At 46.8% G+C, this 18,511-nt stretch overlaps 4 protein-coding genes across 8 annotated transcripts; all 4 read left to right on the top strand.

Moving 5' to 3' along the window:
• Positions 1-2,201: 2,201 nt before the first annotated feature.
• Positions 2,202-3,349, top strand: FOXG_19938 (uncharacterized protein; the record flags this gene model as incomplete). Its single annotated transcript, XM_018400199.1, has 3 exons — positions 2,202-2,453; positions 2,528-3,015; positions 3,082-3,349. 3 exons carry the CDS (start codon positions 2,202-2,204, stop codon positions 3,347-3,349), a joined length of 1,008 nt encoding a protein of 335 aa, XP_018245846.1.
• Positions 3,350-4,842: 1,493 nt separating this feature from the next.
• Positions 4,843-6,257, top strand: FOXG_08865 (uncharacterized protein; the record flags this gene model as incomplete). The annotated part of the gene is made up of 2 exons (XM_018387889.1): positions 4,843-4,933; positions 4,999-6,257. The coding sequence occupies 2 exons, from the start codon at positions 4,843-4,845 to the stop codon at positions 6,255-6,257; spliced, it is 1,350 nt and encodes a 449-aa protein (XP_018245847.1).
• A 63-nt stretch (positions 6,258-6,320) lies between these two features.
• FOXG_19939 (uncharacterized protein) lies at positions 6,321-6,550 on the top strand (the record flags this gene model as incomplete). The annotated part of the gene is made up of 2 exons (XM_018400200.1): positions 6,321-6,440; positions 6,503-6,550. 2 exons carry the CDS (start codon positions 6,321-6,323, stop codon positions 6,548-6,550), a joined length of 168 nt encoding a protein of 55 aa, XP_018245848.1.
• Positions 6,551-11,263: 4,713 nt separating this feature from the next.
• FOXG_08866 (uncharacterized protein) lies at positions 11,264-15,595 on the top strand. 5 transcript variants are annotated; one of them, XM_018387890.1, is made up of 7 exons: positions 11,264-11,417; positions 11,527-13,258; positions 13,312-13,566; positions 13,632-14,458; positions 14,508-14,895; positions 14,949-15,063; positions 15,117-15,595. In XM_018387890.1, the coding sequence occupies exons 1-7, from the start codon at positions 11,362-11,364 to the stop codon at positions 15,359-15,361; spliced, it is 3,618 nt and encodes a 1,205-aa protein (XP_018245849.1). In that variant the 5' UTR covers positions 11,264-11,361; the 3' UTR covers positions 15,362-15,595. The 5 variants fall into 5 exon arrangements, with proteins under 5 accessions (XP_018245849.1, XP_018245852.1, XP_018245850.1 ...); XM_018387893.1 differs by having other exon boundaries at positions 11,264-11,398; XM_018387892.1 differs by having other exon boundaries at positions 11,292-11,417; positions 11,476-13,258.
• Positions 15,596-18,511: the final 2,916 nt, after the last annotated feature.

Raw genomic sequence — 18,511 nt, forward strand, 5'->3', positions numbered from 1 at the left:
CACCACGGATCACCAATAATCCCTATAGATCCTACCCTTGGATTACTATTATCTTCTACTAAGCCACATAGCTACCTTTAGTATATAGAACACGTTTATTTGCACTTTTATAGATTTTAGCTTACTAGATATTAATAAACTTCTTTATATTAACTAAGCCTAATACATATTAAATTTACTATTAAGAGATGTTGTTAAAAGGTGGGTTTGGCCCGATTGGTTTGCTTGGCCACCTATAGATCAATGCTCCATTGGTATATAAAGAAACACTGCCAACCCCCTTTTAGCATAGAATCAAGGCTCTTTTAACCCTCTCTTATGTGACCCTCTGCTGTGCATGCCATAGACGTGATACTTTAATAACACTTAGCATCACGCCCTATGTAACCTGCTAACGATAAACCGAGCACGGCTTAGTTTATCCACAGTTGGGAACTAACTGTTATATTAATAAAGAAGAATGTTTCAGAAGGCTTCTAAGGGGCATGTCCAGCGCCTTTAAGCCCTAAGAGTAAAATTCTTAAGATTAATGTAAAGCTGCAGATGCCGATACTAGTCCTGGGGGTCGATTATTTATTAGTACCTTAGGTGTTAACGACGCCAAGTAAACCGATTAAGGCGACTCTATAATCGGATTCCATTGAGAATGGAATCTCTAGATATTAAGGAAGCTCTCTAATATCTAATTTATATAATATAAATCAGTTTGCTAAAGGAACAGAGGGCATTATGTATCAGATCGCCTTATCGAAGTCAGAGGTGCAGATCCTTTAGGAGGAAAATAAGATACTTAGCTGGCGTCCACAGGCTACAAAGAAACATCTGAGATAAGGAGTAAGCCTTATAATAGGTTAAGAGCAAGACTTTCATGGCCAGAATAAGGTTAGCGCGCAGCTATAGGTTAAAGGTCAAGGAAATGGTTGGCAGAAATGGACAATAGAAGCGAAGCAACGGCGGTGCTGCCTCTGTGGCAGGACGGGGCGTAACGCGCGAAAGTGTCAGATAGAAGTAAACCTGTCTGGAGAAGACGGGAGCGACTCATCCGATGCCATTACATGCCTTATGGTGGATATCACAGGGATGTAAAGACATCTGGGTATGGTGAAGTGGGCAACTCGCTTGTCCGGGCCGCTTGCTTATTATGTACGCAATTAAGTATTAGTAGTCTCTTACCTCTATTTCTATTAGCATATTTATGCTGGATTTTAACAAAAGACGTTAATAGATACTAATAAACACTATCGTCAGATAAGTGTGAAAAGCTAATATTCTACTTCTCCAGCTTTTAGCTTCCTAAAGCCTAACTTACAACTCTATCTCCCTCTGGATTCCCACCTACGATTGTGTTCTTATGTTCACAACTATCTCGCTTGTACATCCAAGTACGTCTGGCCGATAATGAACGAGCCTGACTTCGGACGGCTGCACCAGAATTCCCCTTATGTATTATGCGCATGATTCCCGCGATTCAGACTCGATTTGTTACCTTCCCCCTGGATCCCTCCTATACTAGGCCCTCTCGCCCCATAACACGTCGTTGAATTGGCCTGTGCTTGGGTGAACTTGGCTAGAAGCCCACTGTTTATAAGGCTCATTGAGGCTTTGCAAAGGACGCGTCCAACCAAAGGTTGTGGCCGCCTTGGCGCGAATCTCAAGGGACGTTGGGCTACGCGAGTGATGAAATACGTGGTCAGTCCGTTTGGCTGCAATCCAAAACACCCTGACATGAGTGATTCCTAATGAAGTCAAGGCTCCGATTGCTGGCGGAAGAGATATGGCATCGTCAAGGACTAGATTCTAATGTCCAGCCAGACCGTAAAGCGGGCCTGTCTAGCGTTGAATAATCGTTGCGGAAAATTCCGGGGCTGGTACAAAGCTTGGCTAATGGACAGCGATGAACTGAACGAGTCAGGAATCGCGGTTCTACGGAGTAGGCCGTGAGCCACGTTCTAGTTTCGGCATTTGCCGCACACCATTTGCGCGCTCGTTGCATAACTGCTTGGGCATCATTGGCGAGGCTGGTCGGAACATAGAATCTAAATAGACTGTGCGGGCGCCGGATGTCACTAACACCTGGTGAGTAAAAACAAACATAACTTCCATACATTAACATAGTACTTAATATTCTCATCTTGCCCTTTGCTCTTGAACCGCCTCATCATTTTTCCGTGTGGCTTGCTCCGGCTCCATCATTCGCCGCCATGTCGATCTCATCCGATCCTGTGTACTTTGAGCTCAGTTGGTCTATCCTGAGCACCATTGGAATCGGGAACTTCCTCTTCGGGCTTCTCGTTTGCACCATCACCAGCTTTTCACAAATATCCGCCATTCCACTAATAACGTCTGCCGCCGGGGCCACGGCGAACGGGCTGTGCTACTATGCATTCTATACCCAAGGGTACCCCGTTAAAGGCAAGGCCGTAGCATCGGCATTTGCAGACTTGTTTTGGTTGGTAAGGGTCTTCTTGATCTGGACAAAGATTCAGAATGTTGCCGTCTCTGGCTGACGCTGGATTGTATATAAAAGGTCCAGGAAGCGGGGCTCTCATTCTACAGCTACGTGATATTGAGCCATGTACTACGAAATCGCCGCTGGCACGTCTTTGCCAGTTTATTTTGGACTATTATGGTCATAATTTCAGCCCTTAGAATAACAATCACCATCACGAGGGTCAGATCTATCCTAGACGGAGGTAGTTTATATCAGAAAGTCATCGACAATCTTCATATCGGCTACTTTGTATCGATCGCCACGGTGGAGTGCATCAACGCATACTTCCTGCTAACCGTCTTCGCCTCCGCAAAATCCTCGTCCCTAAAAGCAGCCATTAAGGCGGACCCCTTTCGATATTTAATGCGAAGCGCTGAGGTTCGTCTGGCTCTGCTCGCCGTCATTGGCGTCATGAGGGCCATCACATACTCCTTCCAGACTACCGCGCAGAGCGCGACGAACGTAGCAAGCCAACTAGACCGGTTCGCCTACACCATGGAATGCCTCTTCCCTGTCGTCATGCTGTTAGTTGAACCCATGACTTCCATACAGGTACTCTTGCCATACGCTTACTAACTTTTATCTCGTAGCATTGACATGCTCGCGTCCAGATTAGTGTTCACAGACCAGGCGTGTACATCCTCTTCTCGAAGTCAGACACCCAGAATTTGCCCCAAACAACTCACCTCAAATACTAATGAGGGGTTGTATTCTGTACCGCCAAACGATCAAATAGTTGAGATCCACAGAAGTGGAAATATTATTGGCCGGACAAGCTCACAGGAGCGTATCCTTGAGTCTGGAGTATCCCAAAGGACGGCCTCAGAGATCGAGCTTGAAGGCATAAATGGAAGGTGAGGTATTAGCAAGACGGGTAATTTTGAGGTGTACAGACCCTATGATTCTCCTGGATGAGAAAGAAGTAACTAGGAATTATATGAAGTCCAGGCGTCCAGCTTCTCGTTGCGAAATTAAGACGGTGTAATGATAATTGATAAGATAGTTAGTTTCCTTAGCAACAAACCTAACTATATGACTACCTACATCACGAAATCTTTACATATAACGAAGTATATGCAACATAGGTTATGTGGCGATAGAAAGCTTCCATAAAAGTAACCACTATTCCTAAAATATTATGAGCTATTTAATAAGTCTCTATGAACTGTGGTGCTTGCGACTTCAATAAGACAAAAACCTTGAGCCGCTCTGCGTGAGTGGCAGGTTAGTGTGAAGCCTATTATTGACGCTTGTACAGAGTATCAGGCACACATGTCCATATGCTAAGTAGTCCCTTTACGCTTAGTGGATAGGCAGCCTCGAGCTAGGAATGAAAGGCTGCTATTGGAGGCCATCACGGGCAAGGCAACAGGGGAAAAAGAGACGCGGAAGAGAGAGGGTTTCGGGGAGGGAGATACTGGTGCAGAGTCTGTAAGGTTGCAATTTATCTCTTTAACCGGCACAAGACTGCAAAGCGGTCAAGACAGGGATATCAGGCCAATTAGAGGAATTAATTCTGCCAATACAGGCCAACTTGTATATAAGAAGCTGGAAGCCAATAAGCATAGATATAAAAGATCAGTAGCCAGTAAAAATCAGAAAAATAATAGGCTATACTATTATAGATGTAGTCAAGATACAAAGATATACGGGGTTTTATATAGCTTACCTCTATAAACCCTCTGTAGCCGTCTGGTACGTGGGGTCAAGCAGGTCGAGTGACCTTTTGCAGTCTTGTGCCGGTCAAAGAGATAACACGACAGCCTGTTGGTACTTCTATGAAAGCCAAGTTTAAATGGGGCGGCGCCTCCTAATTGGTCTATTGACTTATCGTGGTCCCGCTATAGAGGATACCAGCGTTAGCCTACATGTGCCATCGTGCCTAACACAAAAAAGCATCAATGGAGGCTTACCCCGCATCCAACATCAAGCCTCAACGAACTGCAGCATACACAGACAATCAAGCAATGACATGTCTCATCCCCCCTTTTTCATTTTCTTATGACGTGTAGTATGTTGATATGTCATTTTACTGATCGCGCCACACCATCTTACCGTCAGAGCTGCCATTATGACGCCTAGCTGTTGCAGGACTTGTTGGGTAACAAGTGCGGCGCGGCATCATTGCCGATAAGCGTTGATGTTCACATTTATGTCGTGACACCGATTGATGTTATAGGAAGATTGCAACAAACTTATTTTAGAGGTGCCATACTTAGTATAAAGTAGTAAACCAGATCGTAGTAGTTGTGGTTTAGACCCAAGTATCAATTCATGCTATTCCTAGCCAACGTTCGCAGCAGTAAGGGAGGCAGTAGCAACGGTACCCTGGTCCTAAAGCAACTGAAATAATGTCGAAAACCAAGGACTCTACCGCTATCCCCGAAGGACAGATCGAAGACATGAAAGAGGGCACTGCTTTCAGGGAGCAGCAGAATCCTGGTGCGTTCACTATCCTACAGCCGAGCTCGTGCTTATCATCCTCATTGGAATTAATCTTGAGTCAGTTCCCCGGAGCGTTGCTGGCTCCGTTAATAATGCCGGAGATGTCTCAGACGACGCCGGCAATATTATCGGCACGACCTTGCCATTAGGACAGGACGAGCCAGACAAAGAAAGGCAAGAGGAACAACAGGAGGAATATGGCGAATACACAACTCAGGAAGCTGAGAAGAAATATGGCCGCCTAGACCTTAACAACCCAAAGGATACCGTTGATCGCCTTGCTGGTGCTGTCAGCAGCACAGGCAAGCCCGCTGTTGGCGGCGTAACCGGCGCACTGGGTCTCGGAGGCATGTCGGATGAGACGCCCGAAGCTCCCAAGCAGGCCGAGGACGTCATAGGCCAGATGCTCGAGGCCAAGACCAAGGATCAGAAGGATAATAGTATCAGCTTCGAGGAGTGCGATATGCCCACAGGCGACAAGGAGGTGGTCGAGACGGAGGGTAGGCTCAAAGAAGTCACCTCTGAAGAGGTAAAGGACAAGATCTCCAAATTCGAAGAGAGGGTGGACGAGAAAGACGTACCAAGAGTGCCCGAGGATGCTATTCAGGATGAAGCCCCTAAGTCGGAGATACCCGAGGGCAAGGCCCGCAGGCCTGAGGCTCTTGACGTGGAGGTAACTGAGGGAAAGTTTCCTGGTAAGGAAGCCGCTCGCGAGTTGGCTGGTGTTATCGTCGAGGCAGTCGGTCAAGCCCCCTTTGAGAGCCGACAAGTTGGTGCCGAAGGTGGCCTCATGCAACTCAAGGGCAGCAAGGTCGATGAGGGTGGAGCCATCCTTGACCGTCGCGGGAACGTTATCAATAAGACCAAGGCCTGGGATGCGCCTTATCCCGGTGCCGAGCAGACTGCTGAAGAAAGGCTGCAACGTGAGCAGGCTGAGCAGGTGAAGGCGAAGAGGAAGGAGGAGACCAAGAAAGACAAGGAGCTTGCCAGCGCGCTAGCCTACCACATTGATCAGACCCAAGACAAAATCCGACCCATCTGCAAAATGATCAACAACGAGATTAGCATTGCCGAGGCCCAGCTCGGGAAGGAGTATAGTGAGGAGCACCTCGTCAGGCAAGTCCGCCCTCTGATTGAGGAGGGCGCTAAGATTCTAAGTGATGTCAATGGTGTCATCCAAGGTCTTAATCCCGACAGCCGCCTCCAGAGGAACGCACAGCAGAAGGCGGCGATCGCCGAGGCTACTCCTGAGGAGTACCATCTCGCCGAGTTGTTGAAGGAGGCGAGTATCGAAGGTTCTTCTTCCATAAGCCTTTGCTAAAACCAACAGCTTACTGGTAGTGTCACTACTACCATCGATCGCGCCAGGCGCAAGCTCGAGAGCATGCCTCATGCCAAGAAGGAGCTCAACCCTCTCTGGGCTCTTCTCGCAATACCTCTGTTCCAGATCATCGCTTCCATCGAACTCTTGCTCGATGGTATGCTTGGCCTGGTTGGCAGATTGGTAGGCCATCTTCCTTGCCCCCTTTTGCGTTGTTCATGGATCAACAATCTAATGCAGTATAGCTGCACGGAGATGTCATTAGCTCCTTGACCGGTAGTAAGAAGGAATAAATGTGTCCGATATTGGGGTCCATTGTGTGTATTGCTCTCTCTCCTATAGTTGGGTTGAAACCCTATTTCTATCTGTTCAGTAATGACCTATCTAAGAGGTTGTTACAGTGCCGAGACAGCTCTCTGACCGGTAGTTCGGTCATCCGGTTAGCCGGTCTCATTTTCACCAGTATTCAACAAAATGACACGATTGATTGAAAGGGTATCTGCCGATTTGATGATATATGTATATAAGAGTTAATTTGTTAGTTCATTGCAATGCTACTAGGTTGTTCGGCCCTTAAGGAAATGAGTCGTAGCTTGATAGTCACTACGATACTGGTGACTAGTGTCTTGGAAGAGCTCAGTCCACCAAAGGACATGCAGAGTATAGCAAGCCAGAGCATTTTCTTATTCGTTCATGAAGACATGACAGGGTTAAAATGCGGGTAGTGGCTACCTCCTAGGCTCGTCAAGGGTTTTTTCATTTTATAATTCCTCTCATTCGCCCATTTCTAAAGCCACTTATCAGGGATTAAGACTACCAGACGTTAAATCGACCTCGAATTCGATTTTCAATCGACTATAACCTCTTCCTTTCATAAATAAAATCCTCCAGCGTCTTTTAAAAAGATTCATTACATCTAAAGCTATCAATTCATCTATTTTTTTTTTTCTTTTCTTTTTTTCTTTTTCTTTTTTTGTTTTGCATCGTCGTGGTTGATTTACTGGGAATTTTTTAACGTGTTATTGAACCCGCCCGCCATTTTCGCTGACACTTGCACGACGCCGCCCCAACCCGCACCCTCCACGCATTACTGACACCTTGTCCTGAGGTGTGTGTTAACCTCGCTAGGGAGGGTTGCAAATTCGCACAACTCGGATTGGGTTGGACGATTAAGACTGCTTACTAGGGCCTATTGTCTTTATTGGCAAGTAACTTGTCATACTACGATTAGCATCTATAGAATAGACCTGACTAGACCTGGGTTTTGGTTAGGTCCGAGATGTCTGCTGCTTCGCTGGGTGAGGTAAATTAGTCTGGTCACTGGAGTCAGCTGCCCTTTTCTATAAAACGAACGGTAGTGGCCTTTCACAGGTTTCATGGGAGCTCATATCCAATTAAACATTTAGAATGTACCTACCCCGTACTTTGTCCAAACGCGTCCGTGCACACGCCAGTGTCCCAATCTCTGGTTTTTGGTATGCCAGAGGGTCTCGCCGGTCAGGGGTGTAAGGGTAGGAAAGGAATGCCTTCTTTATAGAACTTGTAAGATTCGCAGTTCAATGGTGGACGGATTGACAAGTTTTTATATCGAGTTTCTGCCCTAAAGCCTTCCAATTTTCACATGTCAAGCTGCTTCAAGAACATATCGACAAAGCAACGTTTATGCACAGTAAGCCATAATACGTTTTGCTGCAAGCCTACTGTACCAAGGGTAGACGGTACCATACAGTACCCCTCCACCAGTAAGAGCCCTTCACCGGTAAGCAAAAATGAAATTTCCCCATATAAAATGCTTTTGTCAATTACTCATTCCTCGGTTGGTATTTAAGTTATATTTACGTGCAGGAGTTGGTTCTGTTGAGAATCTGCCGTTCTTTAATACTATGGCATAACTTTGTAGGTTACGTAAGTGGCTTGCCGTATTCCAACAATGTAAAATCGCTATGGATGACTTTCTTACGACTACTTTCTCAAGCCTTCATCGGACTTACATCTACCTTCAAGCCACAAAACCGGCTTTGAAATGCCCTGAGACTTCTATACTGCGAGTGAAATGGTTGAAACCATGCTGGATGTCACGGACAACGGCCTCTCCCAAAACCAATCTGCCTAGAAGCATGGCATGCCTCAGACCACTCTTTCAGACCGTTTAAGATGTCTACCATCTAAGTCCGAGGTCACCTATCCCGCCTAACTGTTATCAAAGACCTAAGAGACCAGATTAGTCAGCTGGGTACTTAGATAAGAGGCTCTTGGCTATGCTCTGTCTCACAGTCAAGTCCACGCCACCGCCGCAGCCCTTTTACGACAACAAGGTCGGGAAAAGCCTATCGGTGTACACTGGGTAGCCAGATTCGTGAAACGCCATCCAGCTACCAAGGCTAAGATAGGAAAGCGCCAGGAGGCATCGAGGTTTAATTCCTTTACTCCAATGGCCGTCAATTGGTACATCGATATCCGCGAAAGAGAGTATGGATAGATCAAGCCCGAGAACACAGTTACTGTCGACGAAGGCGGTATCCTGGCGGGATTTGGTAAGGACTCGCCTTTTTTTACTATTGACTTACTATAAATTTACTGACAAACTGTGAATATAGGCTTGGACTCCTTGGTTACCGGCAGCAGCGATTCGAACAAGGCCTTTCTCAAAGGCTCTCAGTCCCGCATTTAGACTAGCTTTATCGAAGCCGTGACTGCAGATGGCCGTCTTTTGCATACTTGGGCATTATAAGGAGAGCTCTACCCACTCCCGATTGGTCAATTAGATCTTATCATCTGATAAGATTAAGATTGTGGATGCTGAATTCCTTGACAAATCGTCTAATTTCATTCATTCTGCTCAATATATTATGACCTCTCGCGTGAGTTCATATGCTACCAAACATGCTGCCTGCTACTGCCTACTACTGCCTACTACTGCCTACTACTGCCTGCCTGCAGCGTACTTGGCACTGCATTGAATAAGTAGTTCGCTTCTTTTTATATATATGTACCTATAAACCTTTGGAATTAACTTACTCCTCATCTTCTTCCCTGCCTGTTACTACCGGCATCATCCACAGCAAGATATTGTTTTGCAGCCCACCTTAATTATATATACCTTCAACCATGTCTTTCTCACAGCATTCATTATCTCTTACCGTCCCTACAACGCCTTCCATGTTGAAACTCTCCTTGCCGACGCCCAGTGTTGCTTCTAGTGCTCTTCCAAGTACTGCCTCGATCCCCTCCAAGAAACCTTCATTCTGGACCTTTTTTTTTTTTTTTTTGATATGCAAGAGGTTCGGAGCCTGAATTCAGACCAAAGGAGAGATGTGATCGAAGTGGGAAGTCCTCAAATAAAAGCCTGCATTACTGTGTCGCCTGTTGGGAACTTAAGCGTACGGAGAGGTTTCTCTCTGTATTTGCTAGTGGTACACTGCAGGTTGAAGGCAGTGAGGCTTCATTATCCCAATGCCTTACCCTGATGGATACTATCCTCACCTATTTTGAGGATCAGAAGGTTTATCCTACTTTTTCAAGATAATGCTTGAAGCTAATGATTTATATTTATTAATACTTTTATAAGACTTAGCTTACTAGCTATTAATAAGACTTCTTTATATTGATAAGCCCAATATATATTACTTAATTATTAAGAGATATACTAACTAACCTACTTAGTCTAAATGCCTTATATAGTCTGCAAATATAAACCTAGTACAGGCTAGTTTCCCTGTTTAAAACCCATAACTATTATATATTAAGTCTTAGATGTAAGGTTATAAGGCAAGCTTAACCGCTAAGAGCTTCCCGCGATGTTAATATCATCGCGGGGGAAGCTAATAGAAGGGATAGTGGGATAATTAAATACTCTACAGGATTAACATCCAAGCGAGGGTGATGGTGGGTTGTTGCCCATATTGACATCGGCGTGATAAGAGTCCCCGTGCTACCCATCTCCATGCCTACCGGTATTAAAAGAGCAAGAGAAGAAGCAGGTGATTATTAGTGCAGCCATTTCAGGACGTTAATTATATTGTTACTTAAATAGTAAAGGGCATATTATTAGGTTTTATACTACTGCATATTATATAGGTAAATAGACATCTTGCCCTTGCGCTGCATTACTGACTTTGCTTGCCGATGGTACTTAACGAGTTTAGCATTATAGAGACTAATTAATACTAATTAGGAATGGTCTGTTAGCCCTCTCGGAGGCTCCAGACCTCTCGATCCAGTTTAGTCTAAATTTCTGAAACTGTGAATCCAGTCTATCCAAATCTACTGTAATGCTAGTCCAGTCTAACTAGATCACTGTTCGAGAGATTGGGTGACAATTGGGCATGAGTCGATTTAGGGCCGGACACACTTGGCGGGCGTTAGCCCACACTTTTGTACGTGCGTAGGACCCTTCATCTCTCACTCGGTTGCTTCGGATGGTGTCGGACTCACCGTGGGTCACGTGTGGTCCTTAGCGGCCCGAGTTGGTATTATCAGATTGATTGTGTATTCAATCTTTTTTCCATCTTCTAAGACCATTGTTAGTCCTTTTATAGATAATCCTCTATTTCTCGAAGATTCATCTCTTTTGGTCGTTTCAGGTGGCAAGACCTTTATGATCCTGCCCCTCGTTTTAGTCAGCTCAGCTGGACCTTCCTCATTCGTCTACCAGGTGGGGATGATGCTCCGCGTTTCGATATGCCTGCTCTGGCTGCTGGGATTCGTGGAACACTTGGAGCAAATGTCTCGGAACCCGCGGCGAGTTCAGCTTCCCTTGGTTTTTCCGGAACGTGCGGCAAATGCATCAGACGAGAGTTAAGATAAACTTTAATCTGGCCTGGAGGCAGCTTCTTTCTTGGGGCTTGACTACATGAAGCCGTAGTGGCGAACATTGGTGCTGGTGCTAACAAGGGTCTTGGACGCCCGTTTGGAAGGGCCTAGACAGTACACGCAACAGGCAAATCCTTGGCAATTTAACCCACGATAGAGTTTCTGACATCCTTGACCAAACTTTAATTACCTATCGCTTTTCCTCAACAACCATTCAATCATCTCCCCATCCCCATTGTGATCCATTTCCAATCGAAACCACTTGGGTTGTTTCCATTCCCGTTGATGAATCATGGTCAAGGCAGAACCAATTGCCTCTGAAGGCCCGCGTGAGTGGGAGATGCTTAAGTACATACCAAACTGCTGCTTTTGTCCGCGGTCTGCTTGGGTTAACTTTGATTCCCAGACGCGATGGGTAGACTGGCTCCTGTGGACAAGCGCTGACGTCCCAACACAGATATGCCTCTTCCTTCACCACGAGCACGATCACTGGAGATGCTCCTTGTTTCGACGCCATCTTGAATGCTCTCTCACAGCTGGCCGCTTTCCGTCTCCATGCTCGCCGCGCCATCATCTCATTCTTTGACCGCAAGTATCAGCACATTGTCGCTGAGGCCACTCAGTCCTCTCCCATTGGCCCCTGCCCAGACCGCATCAGGGACCGGCTCTGGCCCTCTGGGATTCACCCTCGTGGCGATAACATGTGCGAGCATGTCCTTCAGTTCCGGAGCACGAAACCTGCCTCCTTGGATCACGATGTGGGACTGGAGGTCTTGGTCATTCCTGACCTTGCCGAAGATGCCCACTCACCCAGTGGCTCATGTGTCCAAGGACTTCCTCATCATCGATTCTATTGCGGTATACCTATCCAAACCCCCAGAGGATTCAACATCGGTGTTTTGAGCGTTTTCGATGACAGTCCCAGGCCTGGTGGTCTAGATCAGGCTTCCATCCAGCTCCTCAGGGATCTCTCCAAGACCGTCATGTCCTATCTAGAGACGCGTCGCGCCACAGAAAATTTCATTCGCAGTGAGCGCATGGTGAATGGCCTTAGCCACCTGATCCGTGGCAATGACAATGCTGCCAACGACGTTCCTAGCTCTAGACAGTGCGACAGCCGGACTCGGAGGTTTCAGCAAAACGACCCATCTAGCAACCATGTCTCTGGCAGTCACATGATGAAGACCAGCGCAAGCTTACAGGATAGCCCCGAGTGCTCCAATGGGGCTACAAATAAACTTCCCTCACCTTTCAGCAAGCCAGCAGCTCTGGCTTCACTAAGTCCAGCCACCCATCTTCAGACCGACACATCGCATTTTGTTGACCCCCAGAAAGTTGAGTTTGCAAGCATGCTTAGCAAAGCCGCGGATATTGTCTGTAATTCACTGAAGGTTGACGGCGCACTCTTTCTCGATGCAGGTGTCAACTCCATTGGGGCTCCCATGGAACATGAGGATAAGTCGTTACACTCTGTGAACGATTCCGCATCGAGCAGCGAGGACAGCTCGGCGGACCATGTCAGCGATCCCCAGAACAAGAGGCCTTGTACCATACTCGCCCTCTCCACCATTGATCAGGCTATACTGGACCTAGTCCAACCAGGGTTGCAAATATCGCTCAATCAGAAGACCCTTAAAAGACTAATTTCCCGCTATCCAAATGGGAAGATTTTCAGTTTCGAGGAGTCGGGCTCGTTGTACTCAGGGGAATCATCATCCGGAGAGGAAACAGACCCTCGTTTTCCCGATACCCGAACTGCAAAGACGGCCGCAGATAACAAACCCACCTCCTCACGTAAGGATGAAGCCAGGCCCGTTGTCGAGCTATTTGCCGGGGCGAGGAGTGTCGCATTAGTCCCCTTATGGGATCCCTCCCGAAACCGCTTCTACGCTTGCGGCCTCGTCTGGAGCAAGACAGCCGCTCGCATTCTCACACCAGAAGCAGACCTGCCGTACCTGAAGGCCCTTGGGATTGTCACCATGGCTGAGATCAACCGGATCGACATGACACTCGCCAACAAGGCCAAGGCGGATCTGCTAGGCACGTTAAGCCACGAGCTCCGTTCGCCGCTCCATGGAATCTTAGCCGGTGCGGAGCTTTTGGCCGGTACTTCACTCGACCTGTTCCAGCAAGAAGTTGTGCACGCGTTGGAAATATCCGGCAAGACACTGCTTGACACCATCGATCACGTACGATATGTTCGGCCGAGCCAAAAATGGTCATGTCGCTAATCCCTGTGTAGCTATTGATATTCAGTAAAGTGAACACTCTCTCGCGAGTGTTCAAGTCGCAAAAGGAGCACAGGAGACACCGTAGCCCTTTCGGATCCGGTAAACACGATGAGGAGAGCAGAGCAAATACTAGGCCCGAGATGCAGTCTCTGTGCTCGGATGTTGCATTGGACAGACTCGCCGAAGAAGTTATCGAAACCGTCACCATCGGCCACAGTTTCCACTACGCAGTCATGCCACAAGGGCCAAGATGGCTCACGCCAGATGTAAGTTTTGAAAATGAATCCACAATCGATAATCGAGCGCCTTACCAACCATGTCGAGTTCATAGGCGGATCTGGTCGGCAAGGTACAAATCACAGTTGATATAGACCATCGCAAGCCGTGGCTGTTTCGTACTGCACCTGGTGCTATCCGCCGAATTCTCATGAACATCCTCGGCAACGCCCTGAAGTACACGTCTCAAGGCCACGTGAAAATCAGCCTTAAGCAGGAAAAGGGCACCTCACACAAAGGGCCGCGAAAGTCAACCACCGTAGTCCTTACCGTTTCGGACACGGGTAAGGGCATTGGCGATGATTTTCTGCACAACAAACTCTTTGTTCCATTCTCCCAGGAAGACTCGCTTACTGTGGGCACCGGTCTAGGGCTCAGCATTGTGAAGCAGATTGTCACATCACTCGACGGCTCCATTGGCGTTCGAAGCCATGTCGGCAAGGGCACGACCGTGTCAGTCTCCTTGCCACTAGCTTACGCCGACCCTGGAACTGACAACATGGGTAAGACAGAGCGGGAAGAAGAGCCATTGGGTTTCGATGGCAACATTCTTGACTCTATCCGGGTGGCAGCTGTGGGGTTCACCCGCGTCCCGTGTGCTGCTGCCGAGGTCAACAGCGCGGCACAACTCCCACTGGAAAGTCTACCTCTGAAGTGGTTCAATATCAACCTCTGGGAAGCTGAGAAGGATGATCCTACCGCCCCTGGCCCCGATATCATCATTTATAGTGAGGCTGCCTTTAGCAAACTTGATGAGAATTCCATCAACGGCCACCTCCTACCTGGGGTCGTGATATGTCACAACGCCGGAACTACTGTAAAGCTAGATACACTGTACAGGGAGTCTGGCACAAAATCTGTATTCGAGTTCATTCACCAGCCGTGAGTCGAGCCGCGACCATCATCTAATCATCTACTCACCGACTGATAGGAATACACCCCGAAAGTTCGGCAGGATCCTGGGCTATGCTCTCAATCGCTGGAAGCAGCTGCAAACAACACATACTCTGAGCGGCACAGAGGGTTCTGGCAACAATACTGACGAGTCTCCTTTTCCCGTATCGAGTGTAGAGAGTAATCGGTCGTGGAACTGGACGAATCGAGAACAGTCTAGTGAGAGTGCATCATCCGCGGATAGCCAGCCCGACCAGCAGACGAAGTCGAGTTCGAACCCCAATGGACCGATCAAATCTGAGGATCAAGGGCCTCAATCCAAACAGACACGCGGAAGCAGCCCAGACAACTCAGCAACCGAAGAAGGGTCTGTCCAGCCGCATTCCGAGTTTCTTCTTGTAGATGACAACTCGATTAATCTGAAGGCGAGTTCACACTGTTGATGTCTGGCAAGCTTCAAACACTGACCCATTTCCAGATTCTCTCCGCCTATATGAAAAGATTGCACAGAAATTATCGCACGGCTGTGAACGGCTTCGAGGCTCTGAAAACGTTCCAGCTGAACCCAGAGAGATTTTGCTGCGTCCTAATGGGTAATCCCAACCCCCAAACCCTACTACGAGACCGAGACTAATGAGCATGCCAGATATCAATATGCCAATAATGGACGGTCTTGAAGCGACGCGACTCATCCGCAAATTTGAGAGGGAATATCACCTTAAGCCTGTCACCATCATCGCTATTACTGGTCTCGCAACAGATGGCGCTAGAGATGAGGCGTTTGCCAGCGGCCTTGATGTCTTCCTGACACGACCAGTCAGTTTGGGTCAACTTATACCAGTACTTGAAGAGAGGGGTGTTAATGAGGCGAAGGCCAGAATAAAGGTGTGAAAGTAAGATATTTACGGGAGGAGTGAATTTTCTATCCATACTCCATACCGGTGTTCCATACGGGGCCTCATGGAATATGGAATATGGAATTGTCGCAGGGTAGGCATGGTCTTCACGGCCTCAGAAAACAACTGTATTAGTAATCTAGCTATATGCTTTAAGTAACTCTACGAAATAGAATACCCCGCACAAGAAACAACTTAAGAACAATTAAAAAAAAACACATTTTGCTGCTGCTTAACACATTTTACTTTAACCCTTTAAGCACAATCAGTGCGACAGGAATGCAACCCATCTCCTAAGTGGGCAACCCTCCATTCCGGTCACGATGCGGGGTTGTAGCCAATTAAAATGCGTCAAATTAACGGTACATAATTCGTCCGCTAAATTAGGTGGTGATAGAAGTCCCAACAATGCCGGCTTTTACAAATTGGTTCATCACAAATACAGCATCCCCAAGTGGTCTGACTACGCACCTTTGGCCTCCTGTTCCTCTTCCTCTTGGTGTTGTTCCCGCTAACCTCCTTAAGAGGGCACCAATCCTGAGATTTTGCTCGTAATGCCCCTGCCGACACCCCTGACAGGCTAGGCAATCTGATTTAATATGACGGTTGACAAAGTTGATCTCGCGATTGACGTGTTCACGCTGTAATTCGGCGTCCTGTAGATCGCGCTCGTCTCCTGCTCGGTAATGTTTTCTTGCCTGACTGTCGTGGCCGTAGGCGTTAAATAATTCGTTATAAATGCACTCTCGCCACTCCCTATGATTCGTGGATCTCTTCTATTTTGGCTGCCCGTGAAGTCAAACAACATAGCTATTAACAAGGGCCACATCAAGGAGGAAGGTCCCAAGCTAGTGCCTGCTACGGGCCCCGGCGTAGGGCATGTTCATACTTGTAATATGACCTCAATTGGTCACCACGGTCAACATGGTTCATCTCTTCGTTATAAGGAGCAGCCACTGTCGGTATGTTGATCATTTTGACAGCTTCGTCACCAAAAAAAAAAACGGCGTATTGGCTTGGCTTCTGATTTCTTGGATGACGGCTTCTTCCTCTGTCGGATGACACGCTCATCGTCGGCACCGGTGAACACGGTAGATAAGAATAACACAAGTTTATTGTCCTTCCAAGCCATTTGGTTGGCCTATGGTTACGCACGAAGACGAATTAATAGGGCATTCTCAGCCAAAAGTATCTAAAGTCAGTACCTGGTTATCAGGGGTTGGTATCACCTTGACGGCATTAAATTCATACATTTTTTTGACCTTGCCGTCATCGTTCATATCCCTGACTAATTCCTTGTGGATGCCGCTATTGGTACGAGCTGTGCCAGTGGCCCCGTAGCCCTGCTTACGGAGGTTGCGGAAGAGAGGTGTGGACGAGAAGAGGTTATCCACAAAGACGTGATATGTCGATTTTGGCAGTGTTTTTGTAAGGCCAACAACGACGGCTTGGGTTGAATTCACTGCATTATCGTTGTCTCCTGTATCAGGAGATTTCTTTGCGGCCTTAGCTAAGACCTGCCTTCTTTTTCTAGGCCGGGCTTGTGAGGGTTGTGGTGATAACTCCTGTGTTGAAATTTCAACGCCAACCGCACCGTATTCGTCCTCTTTGATATGCCATAGCCACTTGAAATAGAAGCCCATTTGGGCTATGACCCAAATCTTGAAGCCAACGGGGTCGGGCTTACCTTTGATAGCCGTGATAGAGTCACTGTTGCCCGTATATCGGATTATGCACTCATCGACGGCTAAGTGAGGTCCAGGCCGGAAAAGCTGCATAGATACGGCTTGTATATGGTCAGACCACTCTACGATGCCTTGGAATGCCTTCGGAAGTGGTGCAGTCTCATCGATTTGGGTGTGGTCGAAGGGGTGAAGGTGCCTGTGGATAAGTTGAAATGTATCGTATGAAATGAACTTAACAAATGAGTGCTCAGCGCGTTGAACACCGGGATTGAGGCCCTCCCAATAGCTTCATATCTTCTTTTCCTTATGCACACCCATACAAACAAGCACTCTAATCATCATCATCACCTCTGAAATCGTTAGACCTTCCCATTTGTGGAGTTTTGAAGTTGGCTTCATTTCGGTCTTCCAACTGTCAATCCAGCCGTTTTTCTTAAGCCACGTGACCCAGCTTTTGGTATAGACGACCTATGTTTCAACAAGGAATATAGGAAGGAAAATTTGGAATAGCTTTAGAGGCGTTGGAGGTAGTCTGTTGATGCGAAATTTGCGTGGTTCTACTTAGAAGGATTACGAATGAATGAATGAATTCCGCCCGGGAGGATATGCATTATGTTGTTTATATTGCGCAGTAGTGTTGGGTGAAATTTTTTTTATGAAACTTAATTGTTCGTTGTTGAGATGAGAGTTCTTCTTCGGTTTATATCTCTAGTTAGTTTCATCTAGGACTTTGAACTTTAAATCTAAGACTTTCAGACTAACAGTCTGAATCCTGAAAATAAGGGATTCCCAGTTTTCCAACACCTCATAGGGCCCTTAACGCTGTATCTCGTTATATTGTTTCCCCCTCATTTCACCCCTTACAGCCTCAACCTCACCAGTCCTTTCACCTTGCCACTTTTCCCAGCCTCGCTTGTCCCTGCGACAGGCCTGCTTGAAGGCCAAATTCTCCAAGTGTTCAGCGTCCTATCTCTAGCAGCTGAAGCAGTGGCATCCCGTATTTGTTTGTCCTATATATATAGTCGAGGAAAAGCAGGTCTGGGTAGGCCTGTAGGTAAGCCAATGGCTCTAGATAGGCAAATAACACTATCATAATTTAGTTATCTAAATTAAGCCGTATTTGGTTTTAGAACCTTTCCTTATCTAGTTAGTAAAGGCATATAGTACTTTAACCCTTATAAAGGTCTTATTTACTATCTGTAATATAATTATAAATATCTTACTGTATTATAATAGTGTTTAAATTCTGATAGATATAAGTTCTAATATCCTTTGGCATTACTCCTGTATTTATAAGGCGGCTAACTGTTAACTTATCTGCATTAGAGAGCTGCTAATAAAATAGATAGGCTGATTTATAGCAGCTTGGCTTGTGGTTATATATATAAAATCGGCTATCTAGATAATGCCTTAAAGACTAAGTTGCCTTATCTAAGGATTCCTTTGTAATAATTAAGAAC

The sequence above is a fragment of the Fusarium oxysporum genome, chromosome 9, assembly GCF_000149955.1.
Source record: "Fusarium oxysporum f. sp. lycopersici 4287 chromosome 9, whole genome shotgun sequence".
Lineage (NCBI taxonomy): Eukaryota > Fungi > Ascomycota > Sordariomycetes > Hypocreales > Nectriaceae > Fusarium > Fusarium oxysporum.